Genomic DNA, 21,716 nt, shown 5'->3' with positions numbered 1-21,716 from the left:
TCCTCATTCCCCAAAGCTTGTCCACAATCTACAAGACACAAGTCAGGAGTGTGATGGAATACTCTCCACTTTCCTGGATGAGTGCAGTTCCTACAACACTGAAGAAGCTAGACACCATCCAGGACAAAGCAGCCCACTTGATTAGCACTCCATCCACAAACATTCATTCCCTCCATCACTGACACACAGTGGCAGTAGTGTGTACCATGTACAAGATGCACTGCAGGAACTCACCAAGGGTCCTTAGACGGCACCTTCCAAACCCACAACCGCTACCATGTAGAAGGACAAGGGCAGCAGACACATGGGAACACCACCACTTGGAAGCTCCCCTACAAGCCACTCACCATCCTGATATATCACTGTTCCTTTACTGTCACTGGGCCAAAATCCTGGAACTTCCTTCCTAACAGCACTGTGGGTGTACCTACACCACATGGACTGCAGCAATTCAAGAAGGCTGCTCACCACCACCTTCTCAGGGGCAATTAGGGATAGGCAATAAATGCCGGTCTAGCCAGCGATGCCACATCTCGTGAATGAATAAAAAAAAAGAAAGGTGCCATATAAATGCAAAGTTTTTATCTAGTGGTGTAATTATCTTAAATCAACATCCTCTGGTTGCCAAGTGGTAGAAATAGTCGTTTATTATATTCAAAAATTATTTAGAAAATCAGGAAGATCTGAGTATGATGGCTGTGGAATCAAATCCCACTCAGGAGACATGAGACATACATGCTGACACTCCAGTACAGTACTAGGAAGTGCTGCCATGTCAGAGGTGCTGTCTTTCGGCGAGATGTTAAAGTAAGATCTCGTCTACTCAGTGAGGTGATGTAAAGGATTCCATGGCATTATTTGAAGAAGAGCATGGTAGTTATCTCCAGTGTCAATATTTATCCCTCAAAGTCACAAAAACAGATATCATCACATTGCTCTGTGAAAATTGGCTGCTGCATTTCCTACGTTACGACAGTGACTACACTTCAAAAGATTTCATTGGCTGTTTGGGATGTCCGCTGTGTTTTGAAAGGCACTATGTAAATGCATTTTCTTTATTCATTCAATTCCTGTTGTCTGTGTTAGAGGGGATTCCAGTCCGGGTTTTCCATTCTCCCTCCCCCCCCCCCCCACCCGAAAGGCTTGTTATGACTTCTCGCTAACGGGAGGCACTCAGCGCTGCTCAGCCGCCGACTGGAGGCTGTGCCTGGCCGCGGACATTGACTCTCAGGCCCTGGAACACCCCCCCCCCCTCCCCCTTACGTCCTCCCCCCTGGAGCCCACAGCTCGGCTGCCCGCGTCTCTCACTCCCCCCTGCGCCATGCAGGCTGCCCTCTTCCCCTCCGACAGCGAAGGCGACGACACGGGCGCCCGGGCGCTGCTGGCTCTCAAATCGGCCCCTTGCAGCCCGAGCCGGCTGAGTGCTCAGCTCAAGAGCGGCGCCGTGCGCTGGGAGCTAGGCCTCGACCCGCAGGCCCCGCCCGACGCCGCTATCGCCAAGCTCGAGGGCCGGGATTTCGAGTACCTGATGCGGCAGGAGTCGGTGACCATCGGCCGCAACTCGAGCCAGGGGCCCGTGGACGTGAACATGGGCCACTCGAGCTTCATCTCCCGCCGGCACCTGCAGATCACCTTCCAGGAGCCGCACTTCTACCTGAAATGCCTCGGCAAGAACGGCGTCTTCGTGGACGGAGCCTTCCAGAGGAGGGGTGCTCCGCCGCTGCTGCTGCCCCGACAGTGAGTAAACCACATGCAGCAAAAATAAAATCAATCAAACCCGGCTTCAAGAAAAAATGAGGCCTACACCGGGGTGGGAGTTGAAGCCAAAGCCGGGCTTGGTCGCTGCGTCACCCGGCTCCTCGATAACTCGAGGGCGGAGACTTCCACCTGGCGAGTAGGCCCTTAACATCTAATGTAAACACAGCAAGCAGACAGCGTGTCAGAGCCAAGTTTGGAGAAAGGGGGAGGGAGCAGGGCTGTGGCTGGGAGGAGAAATCCACACATGGAACTAAATAAAAACAAGAGTTTTTTATTGCCCTGAGAAATTCTAATGGCTATTATATTGGACTTGTAATTTGAAAATTTTTTTTAATGTTGACTCGCTGAGCAGGTCATATCTTACATGGTCCTTCACTCTTTAAAAGGGCTGCATGCAACATATATACATGGTATGATTTATTACAGAAGGTTGTCAGGAAATGCAGTACAGCAGCCAAATGACATATTTAGTACCTCTGGTTTGCATGTGTATCATTGAAAAACAAACCGGTTTCCAGTGGAATTATAAATTGCATATTTTGCTTTAAAATATGAATTGATTTTATTTTTTTCTATTAAGAAAATCTCTGTGACTTGTAAGTATTTTAACATTTATAGGTTTTGAGTGCTGACTTTTGTGGGAGTATGTATGTATTCAATAAAGTTAATAGATTTAAACAAGAAAAGCAGTTCCAATCCCCTCCCTTGCTCTGGGGGGAAAAAAGCTTTGCATTTATATAATGCCTTTCGTGATCTCTGGACCTCCTGAAATGCAGCACAAGCTGTGAACTACTTTTTGACATAGTCTGTTGCACTGCCAATTTGTACACAGCAACAAGATAAAAATAACCAGATAATCTGTTTTTAGTGGCATTGGTTGAGGGGTAAATGTTGGCCCGCATACTGGGAAAATTCCCCAGTTCTTCTAACAGGCCCATAGGACTTTTTTCTACCCAGCTGAGAGGGGAGACGTTACCTCCAAGAGTACAGTGCTCCTGCAGTAAAGCATTGGAATGTTTGCCTACTCTAGATAGAGAGGTTTGAATCTGCAACCTTCTGACTGAAATATAGTACCACCAGCCAAATGTAATACTAAATGAATAGATAGGAAATGCTAGTAAAAACTCGTGTTCTTTGAGATCCAGTTCCTTGTAATAAAAGCACATTGTTTAGAAATGATGTCTGGTAAACATGCTTCTTGATGATCTAACAAACTGTAATCAAACGTGTTTTCACTTGATGCCGAGAGGAAGTGTAATTCTAATGACCAGTACTGGTTGAAGTAAAATCCAGCAAAATTGGATTTTTTTTGATTCTGAGAAGAAGGAATTTTGTTTAATTATGATTTAAATCTGCCGGAGTGGCTTGGGCTGCTGTTACTGTTTAATGTGCCACTTCAGTAAATTGAAGGAGCACTATGCTTTGTTTTTAAAATGAGGCTATATTGTAACCTCAAATCTCTAAAGACTGATTGTTAGGATTGTATTTAAGTGGTTGGCAGTGCTTAGAAAGATTACTTGTCAGTAAGTCCACTAGTAAAATGGGTGTCAAACTTTTGCAGGGTTTTTGACTCATTTTTGTTGGTGTCCTCCCCTCACTAGAAGCTTGTGAATAGTTTCCATTTACAGAGAAGTGAACTATTTTTGAAAATAATTCATTTCTCAGAATTTAATCAAGGGACTTTCCTTTCTCGCTCTTGGTTGCTTTTGACTACATGTATGGAATCTGTACTGACATGCACATAATACTGTCTTCTGGCCTCAATAAATAATCTGTATTAGAATTTTTTACCGTATGTATGTGTATTTTTTTAATATCACCTGTGTTTACTGATTTTTTTACAATTGGAATAATTAAAGCTTCCTGCTTGTACAGTTATAACTGTAAGCATAAAACAGCCTGCAAATATTGGTGTGTGATTTTGAGAAGAGTAGGCTATCTTGTGGGCTTGCATGCCTCTGTGCTTCCATTTTATTTCTTTTTCGGATTCTTCACAGATGCATCTCTTGCAATTATGGGGATTGGCAGGTGGCCTTCTGTTAGCCTGCTGCCAATGCTGTTGTCATATGGTTTTCAGGAGACCTGCAAGATTATCTTGATGAAGGTCCTTTTTTTTTTGCCATAGCTTCCTTTTTTCCCAATGGTCAATACATTTTCTTCTTGATTGTTCCTGGAGTGCAGCAAGTCAGGTGACAGTCTTTGGGAAAGAGATGAGACCACTATTCTGTGGTGCCAGAAGTTAATGTTCCATTGCTTGATGTTACTTAGGTTACCAGTATATTTTTAAAGTTTTTTTTGAAAAGGCCAAACCCATTCCTACCAAAACTGGCCATTTCATTTTTCAGTATGGTTTGTGTACCTCCTCATTTTCTTTGAATGACTTGCAGAGCTGCATTTATTGCTGTCCATTCACACAAGCGGCAATGGTTCAAGTAGAAATCTGATCACCACCACAAGGCATTTAGGGATGGACAACGGATATCAGCCATGTTAGTGATACCCACATGCTGAATTTTTTTCAAAAAAAGACGTTTTCTTTGTATTGCATACTTTTCTAGTTTTAGTTTTTGTGATTCCAGAAAATGTATTGCAAAGTATTAAATTATGATCTAAGTGTTAGTACTTGGAAATTAATGATCAATTTCCAGTGATTGTTACAGCCCTGAATTCTTCAGTGTAGGTGTCATCATGCATCAGTGATGTGGGATTGCACAAAATAGGGAGAGATAAGGTTGTGGTGGCATGAGTGTGAAAAAGGGTGCACATTTTCTTTGTTGAGGCAAGTGTATGTGCAAATTTTTAGCAGCATGTAATGAAGGGGGCATTGAGAGAATCCAGTTTTCATTTTTGGGGGTGAAGATCCTTACTCCAGTAGCATTGGATGACATATAACACAAGAGCATGGTGATATGGGCAGCTATCCCTGGACATGGGTCATAAGGCTTTGTGGAAGTTGCTATACTGAAGAGCTACTTGTTATACTGTTGGATCAGTGATTCATTTTGAGAATAAAATTCTTGTGCTGACAATAGACAAATGTTTAACTCATTCCTTTTACTGGTATTTTAAACAGAGGTGCTAGTCCATGTAAAATTAATGGGTTAAAACCTATGTTATGTGAATATCATCATTGCGTATTTTTATGTTGCAAAGGTGCACGATACAAGTACATTTTTAATAGATTGCCACAGTACTATGTCCTAGTTCTTTGTTACTATTCTAATGTATTTATCCTGTTTAGTGGGGCATATTGACTTGTGAAGTACATATGTAAAATTTGATGTTAAAATGATGGTAACTACACCAAATAAAGTCTTAAATCAATATTTTATCAGCACATTAATGTAGACCCCTTCTTAGGGAAAAGAAATCTTGTGCTGATGTGTATGGTAATTCCACTTATGAAATTGCTACTAAGTTACTGCATGGAAGGGTTTGCAGAAAAGGGCAGAGATTTTCATATTGTTGCATGGGAGGGATGGGAGATTGGTGAACATGGGAGAAATGAGACTTTGTTCACATCCTAAACTGGCCTTATGCCATTTTGGATGAGCTGCAATTTGTGAAGGATGGAACTGAAAAGATTGGGAAGGATCATGGAAGTAATTGGGTTCATCTCCATGGCACTTTGTTTTTTAAATGACAACTTTAGATTGATTATCTCTAGATAGTCTCTCGGTTCAAATGATGTTAGGTGTGGTTTATGGCAGGGGTTAAGCCTTTCATTCTTTGTGGGTCATGTGGGTGTGTTGCAAATGCATGAAATGGGTCACACTTAATGTTTAATGTTTTCTTCAGTTTACATTTATCCCAAGTTTTAACAAGCATTGATGCTCTAATTCAGGATTTATCCAACCAGACAGGCAATAAGGCCCCTTTAAAACCTCCCAGTCCACAAAATTCAAACTGTGAAAGCAATAAATAAGAATTGTCCAAATTGGACTGAGTGGCTTGGCTGTCACATTTTGGACGTCTCTGATTTTGATATCTGAACTATTGGTACTCTATTAAGGTGAAAACAGAAAGAAACTACTGGAAATACTCAGGTCAGACAGCACAGCATCTGTGAAGAGAGAAACAAAATTAATGCTTCTGGTCAGTGACCTTTTGGCAGAACTGAGAAATGTTTTCCAGTGAGATTTTAGCTTGCATCAATTTGTCATTCCAGGTATTCACTCATATTAACAGGTGATTTGGGACTGATGACAGATTGCAGACTTAAGAGATTGTGTTTGGTTTCTTGGTTTTTTTATCATGTTGTCACAGTCCTATTCCTACTTAATTAATAATAGTAATTGCGTAAGTGGTTTGTGAAGATGTAATGTTTCAGTTCAAATGGAACTACTGTGTTCTGGTGAATGAATGCATTATATCATAAGTGTCAGTACTGATTGAAAATTGTTATTAGCGCATGTATGCCTATCTCATGCCATCAGAGATAAAATGCACTCTTCCATGTCTCCTTGTAATGGCTATGCTTTGTGCTGCTCTATGTAGAGAATTGTGGTTGACTGATGTTTTAATGACGTTCTAATGCATTTGGAGTGTAGCGAAAGGCATTAAATGCGGAAATTGTCAAGCGAAGGGTATGCTTCCAGCTATATTCTACATTCATGGTTTCGTACTGAGTTGTTACTGCTGGCATTTTGTCCTTAAATACACCATAAAATTTTGAAACTTATCATATCAAATATTTTATTATTTTCACAATTGGAAAATGGAATATGGTCTGTCCTCAATAGGAAGAATGATGCACAGAACATTAATTAGCTTTTTTATGAGATTCTCTGGACATGGGCACGTTATTATGATAGGCTATTGAAGCATTGTGTGTGTGGGCATCTGTGTTCTTAGTGAGGTCAAAGCTCAGTTGAACTTTACCGCATGTAGGTTATTTACTGTTTATGTCTAAAATGAAATACTGACAGGCAATCAGAAATAAGGTTTCACTTTTTTTTTTACATACGTGCTTGCCGACATACACTAAATGTGAAACATCAAATAAATGAGAGATTCTAGCACTATCCTCATGCCATAATTAGTTTACCCATTTTTCTAATTTGAGGCAAAACAATTTGATAGTTCCATTGTTTTGGTGCTAGTATCAGGAATATAGAAACAGGAATCAGCCATTCAGCCCCTCCACCCTGTTTCATCTTTCTGTTAGATCATGGCTGATGTGGATCTCAACACCTGTCTTTTCTCCAGAAACCTTGATATCCTTACCTAAAGAAATCCATTAATTTCCATCTTGAAACTTTCAATGGACCTAGCATCCATTGCCTGTTTGGGGTGAGAATTCCAGATTTTCACTACACTTCGTGTGGGGGAGAAGAAGTGTTTCTTGATTTCACTCCTAACGAAATGAGCTCTACCTTTTGAGGATTATGTTGTTTTGGATCCTCCACCAGAGGAAACGGTTTCACTTTTTTTATGGAAAACTGCTTATCGAGGGAAAGGTACACAAAGTTATGCATGCCCTGAATTTCTTGTGCTAAGGATGCTTGATGAACGTATTTGTTAAGCTTTCTTAGCGCTTCTGCAGTAGTACAAGGAGCTGCTTGAAGTTCTCCCACCTTGCTAATGTATACCTGTTTAAAAAATCAAATTGTTTCAGTTGGCTGTCTAAAATGTTTGAATGTGGTTTTGAACAGACTTTGAGAATCATGGAATCAAAGATTTGCAGCACAGGAGGAGGACCATTAGCCCACTGTTCCTGTGCCAGCCCTCAGAAAGGCAAATAAAAAGAGAAGATGCCGGAAAAACTCAGCAGATCTGGCAGCATCTGTGGAGAGAGAAACAAACTTAATGTTTCGAGTCTGTTTGACTCTTCAGGGCTGAAGATTATTTTGTTTTGTACTGTATTGCCAGGACAATACAATCTAATAATGCCCTTTGTTAGCTTTCCCTGTACCCAGCTTACATTGATTGTGCGCCTCATGAATGATTTTGACCCAATTAAGTTATTTGAATGGGGAGGTTTCTTGCTTACCCCGTGTTTGCTATGTAACTGGGTACAGCTGGTGACGTTGCAAGATGTCACATGAATTTTAGAATGTAGCCAGAGTTTGTCATTTATAAATAGTTCTGGGGTTCTGCAGTTAGGGCCCTAATTTGATTTATTTTCTAGCTGTACCCCTTAACTAGCAACAAATGATTTTAGTACATTATGAAAATGTTGTAATGAGGCTACCCCATGGGTGCAGCAAGTTCATCAGATTGAGGATTGCAGACCAGAGACACCTCTGGTTGAAGTTTCAGCCTTGGCCCAGTGGGAGCACTCTCACCTGCTTTAAAAGGTGATATAGATTCAAGCCTACTCCACTTACTTGAGCACACAATCTAGGTTGACACACAGTGCAGTACTTAGGCAGTGCTGCACTGTCTGTGATACTGATTTTCAGATGAGATGCTAAACTTAAGTGAGATTCTGTGGCATTATCTGAAGAGCAGAAGAGTTCCTCAGATGTCCTGATCAATATTTATCTTTCCACCAATGTCCTTAAATCACATGACCTAGTCACAGTTGCATTACTGTTTATGGGACCTTGGCTGTGTGCAAATTTGCTGCTGTGCTTTCCATTACAACAGTTACAGCCTTTAAAAATGTGCTTAGTTGGCTGTGAAGTGCTTTGGGATATATGAGGTCATGAAACGCTCCATATAAATGCAAGTTCATTATTCTTTCATCCCTACTTGGTTTTGATCTCAGCACGAATGGCACTACAATGCCTTGGGTTAAGGAAGGAAAAATTGGCTAATTTTGGCATATTTATCCAATAATCTGTGCCATAAGTGTGGAGATCCTGAGAGAATTTGGTTTGGCCGTGATGGCCTTTGCGCTTGAAGAGCATGTTTGGTCTCTCTTTAGTAATTGCCACTTCTGCCAGGCACAAGAGAATGCCCCTAAAACTGATGTGCAGCAGGTCAGAGCAGGGCTAGACACGCCTTCATTGTGGTCAGACTTTAAGCTGGAATGTGAATTGCTCAATTCTTCCTGTGAAGTCATTTATAATTCATTTTGCACAGCGGGACTGGAGCAGTTTACGTTCCGGTTACTTTGAGTCTAATCTGATTGGGGTCTGTATTGATACTGCTCTGGCCCATTGCACAATGCTTGGAGCTTGAGTCTTCAGATCATGAATTTTCCGTCCTGGATATCCATTGTACTGAAGTTGTGACTATGGTGTAATGCAGAACTGTAATCTATTCCCTAGTGCTGCTCAATTTTGACATTGACATTGCTTTGAAGTGAGTAGCAAGGGATTTTTGTATCTGCAGTTTGCATTTTTTTTCTTTATCCTATTCTTTTTGTTCCCTTTTCCACCATTTTGTGTAGAAAGAAAGATCATTTAAGATGATCGTATTTCTGTTGGCACAAGGAATTTCACTGACTGGCGAGATGCCTCTTTGAGTGGTATTAATCTCGCTATCAAACCTTTTCCTTTGCCTTACTCCTAGACGTGGATCTTCACCTTGGCTAACAACCCATACCACCTGCAAAATCTGAATGCCAGCCAAGGATTGGATTTGAATTTTGCCCACAGCTGAGAGCTTTTTTTTTTGTTGTTGCAATGTTTCACTATTTCTCTTGTTTTTGCTTTGCGGTAAGAGATCATTGCTGATGTTTCTTCAGAGATATAAACCCATCCTTTAAAGTCCTACAATTATTATAGAAATATTGATCTTCTAAATATTTTTGTGCAAACATGCAGGTGTAGCATGAGTACTTTATTTGGGAAAATTACTCTTATCAAGCAGAGAGCATTGCAAATTATGTACTAACTGTAGGGAACCAAGTCCATACTCTACATTGAAGCTGGAAGTCAGGACAACTTGATTCTTGTTCTCTGAAGTATTTTGCTGCTCAATATGAGGGGTGCTAACACTGGGGAAGGAAACATGTTTTTTTATACACTGCATGTTGGCATCAAGCACTCTCTGTTAATATACATTTGCCACGCCCAGCACATAGTACCGTGTGACAATTTTCCAATTCTTATGCCAGTGATCCTGCAGCCTGGGGAGTTGCCAATCAAGGTGTCAAACACTGGACAATTTTGTACTGTGAATTCATGCTTGTTTAAAGCTGGCTTGAGACTGCCCAAATACACTTCATATAGAATTCTTAGAGTCAGCAGGCATCTCAACAGACTGGCTGGATTTGAACACCAATGCAGAGTTACAAAATCAGCGTCTTATCACTGCACCATCTAGCCTCCCTGTCTCCCACCTCCTAGTCTAGGTCAAAGAAGTGGAAAAATAATAAAATTTGATACATTGTCTAGCTTTTTTAAAAAAACACAGCTACTGCATTTAACCTAAAGCGATAGAGAAAATAAGAGGTAAATTTATTTTTAGAATTGTACTTCTTGTTAATTTTGACTTTCAAATATAATTTTATACAATATTTCATATGCAAGTTTGATTAGTAGCAGGAGATGTGTATTTCTTAAAAAAGGAAGAGGTAGACACAAATAAACTATAGTAACCATGCATTAATTGATAACCTTGCCTGCATATTGCTGCATTAAAAGATTTAAATAGAACTGTTAATATGCAACTATGGTTTAATCTTGTCTTTGTTGTTCAGACCTCCCAATTTAGGCAACCCATTTATTTCATTTGTTAAAAAAAATCAAAATTCAGCAATTGCTGAAAACCTATAATATAAACAGAAAATGCTAGAAATATTCAACAGGTCTGCGAGAATCTGTGAAGAGAGAAACAGAGTTAAGGTTTCTGGCCAATGACCTTTCATCAGAACTTCCTTTAGGGAAAGAAACCTGTTATTACCTAGTCTGGGTGATATGTGATTGCAGTCCTCACATCAATATGGTTAACTCTTAACTGCCATGGCATGCCACTGAATTCATTCAGAAACTGATGAATGATTATCAACCTGACATGTTATCTGTGGAGAGAGAAATAGAGTTGTTACCATATCTAACGAGTATTTCCTGCATTTTTTTGTTTTTATTATTTCATTTAATAATTCCAGAAAGCTGAGAGATACCATCACATACGTTTCAAATGGAGAAAATTCACATTTTAGATCAGATTCATATGCAAGTTAAATTTTTAGCCACTTTTTAAGAAAACATTATCAAGATAATGTTTTGCATCATCTTGGTAACAATCTTGCCACCGTATCAATGACTTTTGTGGGCCTGAGCCTCGCACTAGAGGCATGAGCTCATAATCTGAACTGACTTCACTGTTATATTGAAGGAACTGACATCCTTCCAATGAGATGTTAAATCAAAGCCCTTTTTGCCTGTTGCACTGTTTCAGACAGACAGTAAAAAATTCACGCTCACTAATCCAAGAAGATTCAGGGTTCTTATGACTCTGATCAAACTTCAATAAAACAATAACTGATTATTTATTGCATTGGTGATTGTGGGATCTTGTTTGCAAAATGACTGCTACATTTAAAAAAATTCTTTCAGGGATGCTAGTGTGACTGGCAGGGCCAGCATTTGTTGCCCATTCCAAATTTCCTTTGAGAAGGTGGTGGTGAGTCGCCTTCTTGAACTGCATGTGGTGTAGGTACACCCACAGTGCTCTTAGGGAGGGAGTTCCAGGATTTTGAACCAATGATTTTTATTTGGAAAAATGTACTTTATTCATAAAACACCTGAAAGAACATTACAAAACATTTCTAAATGACCATCACAAAAAGTGCACTTGGATTCAGCTTTTACACATGGATCACGAGGTGCTTCAATACAGTCAATGAATATTAGTCATTTCAATATGGTCATTACAGACAGACAACTCCAATACCATTGCACTATCGACATACATCATGTTGCACTCTGTGGTGCTTCAGTGCAATTATGATACATTTAATATTCACTACATACATTTATTGTGAGTCGTACAGCCCAAAGGGTCTATACCTTTCTAGCCCCTCGGTGCACTATGGCAGAAAGGTCTTAGATAGCGACCTTTCCTCTTTGCTGCGGCTGCCCCAAGCTTTACTGCGTCCCTCAGCACGTAGTCCTGGACCTTGGAATGTGCCAGTCTACAACATTCAGTCGGGGATAATTCTTTGCACTGGAAGACCTTTTGAACCAATGATAATGAAGAAATAGTGATACTACACCAAGTCAAGATGATGTGTGGCTTGGAGGGATTCTTCTATGTAACATTAGTCACTGCATTTCAAAGTAACTCATTTTGTCTGAAATGATCTTGGCCTACCCTATTCTTAAGTGCTCTCCCCGGGCCCTGAAACCCTGAGAACTTTATTTTTCCTCCACCCTCCCACTGTTGTTTTCACCCTGGCAATGGTAGCCATGTCTTTGACCATCTAGGCCTTATCCTTAGAAATTCCTTCCCTACATCTCTCAGCATCTCCAGCTCCCTATCCTTTTGTGACCTGCTTAAACCCTACTGCTTTGATCAAGTTTTTAATTGCTCCTTTTAATATCTCCTCCTTTGATTGCCATTGATTTTTTTTTGTCCTCATGAACTGCCTTGGGATGTTTCTACTTGAAGGTAAGTTGTTGAAATATTTAAATGTCTCGACATTTTTATAGCACGGGTCACATTGATTCTGAGCTGAGAGTAATCTGCTGTCTGATATCTGTGTCACAAAGCGTTCATGATTAATATTCTTAAGGCACTTTTTAAATAAAAAAAACAGGAAGGCTCTACACAAATGATTCAACTTTCATGTCTTTTCATTTAAATTTTTTTTCAAGCAGTACATCATTGAATGTTCACGTGATGAATAATCAGTGTTGATGCTGTGGGATTAGCCCTTGTGGCATTGACATAACCAGTACTTTTCCACTTCTGGACATAAAGCCTGTAGGAAATTGTACAAGTTGAGGTGTTCAATTCACCACAAAGTATGCCATGAAGCACGGTTTGTTGGCCGTGAACTTCAGAAACAGTTACATTGTTGAGTGAAAAGGTGGTTGTGTAGTTTATAATGAAATATGGTAGCTGTGGTTAAAAAAAAAACTAAGGGATATGAATGGACCGTAGGGTTCATTTTTTCATTACCTCTGTCCTCTAATATATATGAATGAATGTGAAGGCTAGGAGAGAGCCATGTATTTTAACTGAACTTGAGAGTGTAAGGGTTTGTCTTGAAGAATCTCTAGACTGGAATAAGGTTACATCAGAACAAAGTGAATACAGTTTATAGTGGAAGGTGTATCATCTTCCCCTCCCCACTAGTGCTTCACTAACTCCCACTATAGATTTCAGCACCTAATCTAGGCTGACATTTCAATGCAGTACTAAGGGAGTGTTGCATTGTCAGGGTGCTGTGATTTTGGATGAAATGTTAAATTTTTGAGCTCCAATCTGCCTGTGGTGTGTGAGAAATTTCCCAGGGTACTGTTTGGAGAAGAGCAGGGACGTTTTCCTGGGCCCTGGCCAACATTCCTCCTTCAGCCAACATCACCAAAAATGGATTATTCATTTGTTATTTGGGAATCTTCCTCGGCGCCGATTAGCTGTTGATATTCCCTATGTGACAGCAAGCAGGTTACAACTTGCCTTCCCATATTCTTCTACCTAGTGATTATAGGACTCTACTGGAAGTGATCTACAAGATTAGGCTGGTACACTCGAACTTTTGCTAATGTTGCTCCATGGCGAGCCACGAAGGAGTTGCAGAGCCTGTAAAGTCATTTATACTTTATTTACACGTGGAATACGGTTTAGAAAATGAGATGCACAATTTTAAAATTAATTGAATGAGTCTGATTGCAAAAGAACAAAAGTTGGTGGCCACTTTTACATTGACCTAATGCTGTTGATGATAAATGTGTGAAACTCCCACTGTTTACAGCAGTATGATGCAAGAACCATGGTTGTGATAAACAGAAAATATTTTGTCTGTATTAATTATGCTTTTTTTCTCTTTTGTGTGTGCATATTGATATTGGTTAATTTGCACACAAGTGGAGGCCAAGTCATTCAATTTAAATATAAACATCTGATTTGTCTTTTACAGTATATGCTTTGAAGTTGTACTTGAGCTGAAGATGCATTTTGCTTTCCTCTTTTTTTATATAAATAAGCTTCAAAGGATTTTATAAGTTTATCTCTGAGAGACCAATGGCAATATCTCAGTCCTTTTGAAGCCATCAGAGAGAGGAAGGGGTTTGGTGAAAAGTTAGGAACTCTCCATGCATGGTTATCTCTGTTATTACAAAAAGCACTTGAGACTGAGGAGGAGTGGGTGGATGTAGTTAAGATGTGGGTCAACCATGATTAAATTGAATGATAGAACAGGCTTGAAAGGCTGGATGGCCTCCTTTTCCTATGTTTCTTGAACATCCACATTGACAATACTTGAGCAATGGTTTGAGCAGAATTCTGTAGTTTGATCATGACTTCGCTTTGTTTCAGGTCCTGTTTTAGAATAAACTTTAGCACAGGACCTTATTATTTTCTACAATTCAAGGATTATTTAAGTTTTGTATATATTGTGAAGTGATTCATTTTGGTTGGAAGAATATGGAGAGACAACACCAAAGGGTACAATTCTAAAGGGAATGCAGGAGCTGAGGGACCTGGGTGTATATGTGCATAAATCATTGAAGGTGGCAGGGCAGGTTGAGAGAATGGTAAATAAAGCATTTGGCATACTGGGCTTTTTCAATAGGGGCATAAAGTAAAAAGCAATGAAGTTATGTTAAATCTGCATAAAACACTGATTCAGCCTCAACTGGAGCATTACGAACAGTGCTGGGCACCACAATTTGGGAAGGATGTCAAGGCATTAGAGAAGGTGCAGAAAAGATTCACGAGAATGATTCCAGGGATGTGGATTTTCAGTTACATAATAAGATTGGAGAAGTTGGAACTGGTCCCCTTGGAGAAGGTTGAGAGGAAATTTGATAGATGTATTCAAAATCATGAACAGTCAGGACAGAGTAGATGGGGAGAAATTATTCCTATTGATGGAAGGATTGAGAACCAAAGGGCACAGCTTTAAGGTAGTTGGTTTAAAAAAAAGCAATGGAGACATGAGGAGCAACCTTTTCATGCCACAAGTGGTCACAACCTGGAATGTGCTGCCTGAGATTGTGGTGGAGGCAGGGTCAATTGAGGCTTTGAAAAGGGAATTGGATCATTATCTGAAAGGGGGGGGAAAAAATTGTTGTAGGGAAAAGACAGGGGAATGGCATTAGGTGAATTGCTCTTTCAGAGTGGTAGCACAGGCAAAATGGGACAAATGGCTGCCTTCTGTGCTGTAACCATTCTGTCATTCAATGATTACTGTAGATAAGCTGTTATTTTACTTTTAGTAAATTTGAATGATAGTTTAAAGCCTAAACCACAATTTGATAGAATTGTCTTTGCCTTTCTAGTCAAGATGATCTTGTGAGGCACATGATACATGTAGGAGTTAAAAGACGGTGGCTAGTGTTTTTACCTTCTCACCCTGGGACTGCTGCAATTGCCTTGATGTTGTACAGGCACACTCCAAAGTTGCACCTCACGTGGCCTTGCCTCAGAACATAAGATAAGAAATAGGAGCAGGAGAGAGCCATTTGGCCCATCAATCCTGCTATGCCATTCATTAAGATCAAGGCTGACCTTGGACTTCAACTCCACTTTCCTGCTCACTCCTGATATCCATCGATCCCCTGAGAGACCAAAAATCTGACTATCTCAGCCATAAATATATTCTATGATAGCACATCCACAACTCACCTAGGTAGAGAATGCTGAGAATTCACAACCTTTTGGATGAAGAAATTTCTCCCCAACTCAGTCCAAAATGAGCAGCCCCTTATCCTGAAACTGTGCCCCCTTGTTTTAGAGTCTCCAGCCAGGGGAAATAACATCTCCTGCTTAATTCGAATAGTGTTTGGGTCTGAACCTGAGGTAAATATTTGAGTATCTGTTCTATCTACTTCATCAAATCTACACTGTATCGCCACAATTATCTGCTCTGAAGTGGTGTTGGCCTTCTGGCAAATGCCAAATTTACTAGCAGTGTATTACAAATTGGCAGCTAGTAAATCATTGTAGGCTCACTTACCTATTTCCATTTTTGTGCATTCAAATTATGATGAATTTTAAATAAATGAATGTTTAGCTAACTGAAATGATTGAGAAATCAAATGGAATCCAATTAGTTATTCCTGATTTGTTCTATGGGTAAAATTTGTGTTTGGTGTGCATGCTTTTCTCCTGTAATGCAATTAGTGGAACCAAATGGAATGGTTGGCTCTATATATGATTGTATATGTCAGACATGCTGATTTTAACGTGACTTTAATCTAATATAAATTGGACAAACCAAACTAGCAATAATACTGTGGAGGAGGATTTCCTGGAGTGTGTATGTGATGGTTTTTTAGACCAATATGTTGAGGAACCAACTAGAGAGCAGGCTATCCTAGACTGGATATTGTGCAATGAGAAAGGATTAATTAACAATCTTGTGCGGGGTCCTTGGGGAGGAGCGACCATAAAATGATAGAATGATCATTAGGATGGAGAGTGAAGAAGTTGAATCCGAAACTAGGGTCCTGAATCTAAATAAAGGGAACTACAAGGGTGTGAGGCATGAGTTGGCAATGATGGACTGGGGAACTTTACTAAAAGTGTTGACAGTGGATTGGCAATGGCTAATATTTTTAAGGAACATATGTATGAATTACAACAATTATTTGCAGAAGGTGCAACACCTGCCCCTTTACTTCCCCCTCCTCACCATCCAAGGGCCCAAACACTCCTTTCAAGTGAAGCAGCACTTCACTTGCACTTCCCTCGATTTAGTCTACTGCATTCGCTACTCCCAATGCGGTCTCTACATTGGAGAGACCAAATGCAGACTGGGTGACCGCTTTGCAGAACACCTTCGGTCTGTCCACAAGCATGACCCGGACCTCCCTGTCGCTTGCCATTTCAACACACCACCCTGCTCTCATGCCCACATGTCCGTCCTTGGCCTGCTGCAATATTCCAGTGAAGCTCAATGCAAACTGAAGGAACAGCACCTCATCTTCCGATCAGGCACTTTACAGTCTTCCGGACTTAACATTGAGTTCAACAACTTCAAATCATGATGTCTCACCTCCATCCCCACCCCCTTTCCGATACCCCCCTCTTTCCAATAATTTATAATTTTTTAAATAATATTTTTTAAATATATTTTTCTTTTCCCACCTATTTCTATTATTTTTAAATTTATTTCCATCAGTTGTTTTATCTCCACCTTTTAGCCCATTTTGATCCCTTCCCCCTACCCCACCCCCACTAGGGCTATCTGTTGCTTATCCTGCTTTCTACCCTTAATGTCACCATTAGCACATTCCTTAGGTAATGTCACCACCATCAACACCTCTTTGTCCTTTTGTCTATGACATCTTTGGCAATCTCTTCTTTGCCTCCACCTATCACTGGCCCTCTATCCAGCACTACCTGTCCCACCCCCCTCAACCAGCTTATATTTCACCTCATTTCTATTTTTCCTTAGTTCTGATGAAGAGTCATACGGACTCGAAACGTTGACTGCATTCCTATCCGCAGATGCTGTCAGACCTGCTGAGTTTTTCCAGCTATTTTTGTTTTTGTTTCAGATTTCCAGTATCCGCAGTATTTTGCTTTTAAATTATTTATCCCTGTCTGGTGCAAAAATAAAACAGGAAAGATGGCTCAAACATGGCTTACAAAAGAAATTAGGGATAGTATTAGATTCAAAGAGGAGACATATAAAATTGCCAGAAAAAGCAGCAAGCCTGAGGATTGGGAGCAGTTTAGAATTCAGCAAAAGTGGATAAAAAGGTTGATCAAGAAGGGGAAAATGAGAATGAGAGTAAACTTACAGGGAACATAAAAACTGACTGTTCTAGCTTCTATTAATATGTGAAGAGAAAAAGATTAGCGAAGACAAATGTCGGTAGGTCCCTTACAGTCTGAAACAGGGGAAATTATAATGGGGAACAAAGAAATGGCAGAAGAATTGAACACACGTTTTGGTTCTGTCTTCAGAAAAGAGGACACAAATAATTTCGCAGAAATGTTAGGGAACCAGGGGTCTAGTGAGAGGGAGAAATTGAAGAAAATCAATATTAGTTTAAAAAAAAATGGTGCTAAGGAAATTAATGGGGTTAAAGGCTGAAAAATGCCCAGGGCCTGATGACCTACATCCCAGAGCACTACAGGATGTGGCCCTGGAAATATTGGATACCTTGGTGGTCATTTTCCAAAATTCTATCGACTCTGGAGCAGTTTCTACAGATTGGAAGGTGGCAAATGTAACCTCACTATTTAAAAAAGGAGGGAGAGAAAAACACAATTACAGACCAGTTAGCCCAACATCAGTAGTGGAGAAAATGCTAGAGTCTATTATAAAAGATGTGGTAACAGAACACTTGGAAAGCATTAACGGGATTAGACAAAGTCAGCATGGGTTTATGAAAGGGAAATCATGCTTAACTAATCTACAGGAGTTTTTTGAGGATATAACTAGTAGAATAGATGAGGGAGAACCAGTGGATGTCGCGTATTTGGATTTCAAGAAGGCTTTCGATAAGGTCCCACCTAAGAGGCTAGTGGGCAAAATTAAAGCACATGGGATTGGGGGTAATATACTGGCATGGATTGAGAATTGGTTGATAGACTAGAAACAGAAAGTGGGAATAAATGAGTCTTTTTCCAGATGGCAGGCGATGATTAGTGGTGTACCGCAGGGATCAATCCTTGGGCCCCAGCTATTCATGATATATATAAATGACTTTGGATTAGGGAACCAAATGCAATATTTCCAAGTGTGCTGATGACACAAAACCGGGCAGGGTTGTGAGGAGGATGCAAGGAGGCTTCCGAGCGATTTAGACAAGTTGCGTGTGGCAAACACATGGCAGATGCAGTATAACGTGGATAAATGTGAATTTATACGCTTTGGTGTGAAAAACAAAGGCAGAGTGTTATTAATGGTGATATATTGGGAAATGTGGATGTACAAAGGGATCTGGGTGTCCTTGTACACCAGTCAATGAAAGTAAACAGGTAGGTGCAGCAAGCAATTAGGAAGGCAAATGGTATGTTGGCCTTCATTGCAAGATGATTTGAGTTCAGAAGTAAGAATGTCTTCCTGCTGTTATACAGGGCCTATGTGAGACCACAACTAGAGTATTGTGTGCAATTTTGGTCTCCCTGCCTAAGCAAGGATATACTTGCCATAGAGGGAATACAGGGAAGGTTTGCTAGGCTGATACCGAGGATGGCAGGACTGTCGTATGAGGAGAGATTCGTTCGACTGGCTTGCATTCACTAGAGCTTAGAAAAATGAGAGGGGATCTGATTGAAACGTATAAAATTCTAACAGGGCTAGACAGACTAGATGCAGGGAGGTTATTTCCCCTGGCTGGGGAGTCTAGAACCAGGGGCCATGGTCTCAGAATACGGGGCAGGCCATTTAGGACTGAGATGAGGAAAAATTTCTTCACCCAGAAGGTGGTCAACCTGTGGAATTCTCTATCACAGAAAGCTGTGGAGGCTAGGTCACTGAGTATATTCAAGAAAGAAATTGATAATTTTTTGGATATTAGGGGTATCAAGGGGTTATGGAGAGAAAGTGGGAATATGGCATTGAGATAGAGGATCAGCCATGATCATATTGAATGACGGGGCAGGCTTGAAGGGCCGAATGGCATACTCCTGCTTCTAGTTTCTATGTTTCTAAATATTTATCTCCTTGAAGACAAATAAAGGTCTTATAATTTTTCTGAGGATAATCAGGTTAGGTATAGATTGTTAATTTATTTATGCTGCTTAAAGCATAAAAATATTTTGTAGAAGATGTTGGATTCTGCACAACACTCAAAATCCTTCTCTGCTGCCTGTCCAGTAGTAAACTGCATATATTAGATTGGTTATTTGATAACTTTGGTCATAATTCATTGTGGGCTATGTTACCTCTGTGTATAGTCAATAGGTCTGCAATTAAATCTATTCCCCGGTGTGCTCCAAGGATGCTGAAGTCAAGGTAGCCAAAAGTGTCATTGAGTCGTCTGCCTGTTGGCAGTAAATGTGGGGTTTCCATGTCAACCTTTGATCAAATATTGTAAAAATATTTTCTGAAACTATAAATTCTTTTTGTGGTCAGTCCCTCCCCAGGGACCAGTTATGGTGTCGTCCATCAGCCATGTCTGAGGGAAGGATTTGCCACCAGATTTTAATCAAACTCTGTCATTGCACACTGGGTTTATGAGACTCGAGTCATATGGCCAGATGCAAAACTATTTAATACACACTGCACTCAATGTATACAAAAAAATCATTTAGAAATCATTTGTTGGAGTACCAGTGAATAAGTTTGAGATTTAGGAACAGAAGTCAGCTATTCAACTGCTTAAACCTTTTCAGCCATTTAATCACATCGTGGCTGATTTCTACCTTTACTCTACTTGACCACCTTTGATCCATGTCCCTGCATACCCTTGTCTAACAAAAATCTTTCGTCCTCACTCTTGAAGCATCAATTTCAGATTTTCACTACCCTTTGTGTGGAACCAGTATTTCCTGAGAAAATAGTTTCTATTCTGTATGATGGTTTTCACAGTTCGCGGAGCAGTAGGAAATAGACGGGAAACTGTTCTGTTCATTCATCATTTCATATAAAGTAAACCAGTTTAGTGGTTTGTAATCATGCTTTGTGTTGCTAGAGTGCATCTCATTTGCCTTCAGAATGCAGCTGGTGGTGTGTGTGATGTCATAATGTACAGTACATGCAATAGGGCTGTAATGATCCACAGTCATAAGAACATCAGAAGTAGAACATATAGTTCCTCGATCATGGGTGATCTTCAACCTCATCTCCATTTAATCCCACCCCCCCCCCCCCCCCCCCCCCCCCCCCCCCCCCCCCCCTTTCCTATGGTACCTTGATTCTTTTGCATGCAATCATATAACAGTGTATAGTAAAAGTGCATTGCAGATTGTAAGGGGTCTGGGGTACAAAGTCCCTATGTCAGTGACTGGTGACACTGAACCTAAGGGAATATCTACCAGAGATGCACAAAATTCGTCACCCAACAATTTTGCTTCTTGTTTCAAACACAGAATTAACAATTGCTTTTTAAACTTAGATTTTTTTTGCAATAATTAGGCTGTGCAAGCTCTTAGCTTTTCTTTTGCTACAGCAGTTAATGACTTCCTATCAAAAAGAGATTTTAAAGTCCTTTCTGTGTTTTACTTGTTTAAAAGTGTCAGGGCCACTGACTTCCAATTATGCTGGTCTGGCAGGAGGTGGTAACTCTGGGTTAAATTTAATGGATTCCTTCAAGCTGACTGTGTCAAGAAAACTTGATAAATGCACGTATATATTGACGCTGGCATGAAAGCCATGTTTTAAAATTGCCTGGAAGGGGCAAACTTAATCATAAAAATTAGTGTAGCAATTTAGTATAAAATAACATGCTTTCAATAATCACGACCATTATTGACAATTTCTGCCTCCATCCTCTGAAGATAATACAGGTACAGATGAGATGCTCTTCTATCCATCTCCATTCCATGTAGAGTCTACAGAACCCCTAGCAAAATCCAGCTGCTCCTTAGCAATTTCAGGGTTTCTTTTACTATGTTGTCTTATTGGAAGTCCAGTCAATATGTTGCTTATCTTCTCTACAAATAGTAACTTTCTGACATTAGTTAAATTTGCCTCTTGCTGGTTTGTATCAGTGTTCCCTTGTTCTCCTGTCTCAGCTTACCTTAAAGTAATGTTCAGTATTTATCTTTGTCAATGCAGTTTATCATTTTATATACCTTCTATGAGATCTGAACTCCATAGCTTTATTTCAAGGCTGTGAAGTCGAAGTTTCTCCAGTGTTTTCTCATGTCTTAACCCCCTTGCAATTGGGATCAGTTTAGTGACCTCTTCACACAGCCTCCAAGGCTTGAATATCTCTGTCCCTTATTTCTTGTTGACTAGAATTGAACATGTTACTCAAGATGCAATTTAACCA

General features: G+C 40.2%; 1 protein-coding gene across 1 annotated transcript in view; it reads left to right on the top strand.

Annotated features, from left to right (window-relative positions):
- The first annotated feature begins 1,262 nt into the window (after nucleotides 1-1,262).
- The window catches only part of foxk1 (forkhead box K1), a 107,889-nt gene continuing 87,435 nt past the window's right edge, over nucleotides 1,263-21,716 (top strand). Inside the window, exon 1 of the mRNA XM_041205721.1 lies at nucleotides 1,263-1,737. Coding sequence (XP_041061655.1) covers nucleotides 1,322-1,737 — 416 coding nt within the window. The 5' untranslated portion in view covers nucleotides 1,263-1,321. The remainder of the gene's footprint in view (nucleotides 1,738-21,716) is intronic.

This window comes from Carcharodon carcharias, chromosome 15 (genome assembly GCF_017639515.1).
Source record: "Carcharodon carcharias isolate sCarCar2 chromosome 15, sCarCar2.pri, whole genome shotgun sequence".
NCBI lineage: Eukaryota > Metazoa > Chordata > Chondrichthyes > Lamniformes > Lamnidae > Carcharodon > Carcharodon carcharias.
Note: the sequence above shows the minus strand (reverse complement) of the source record. Positions and strands in the feature narration are given on the sequence as shown.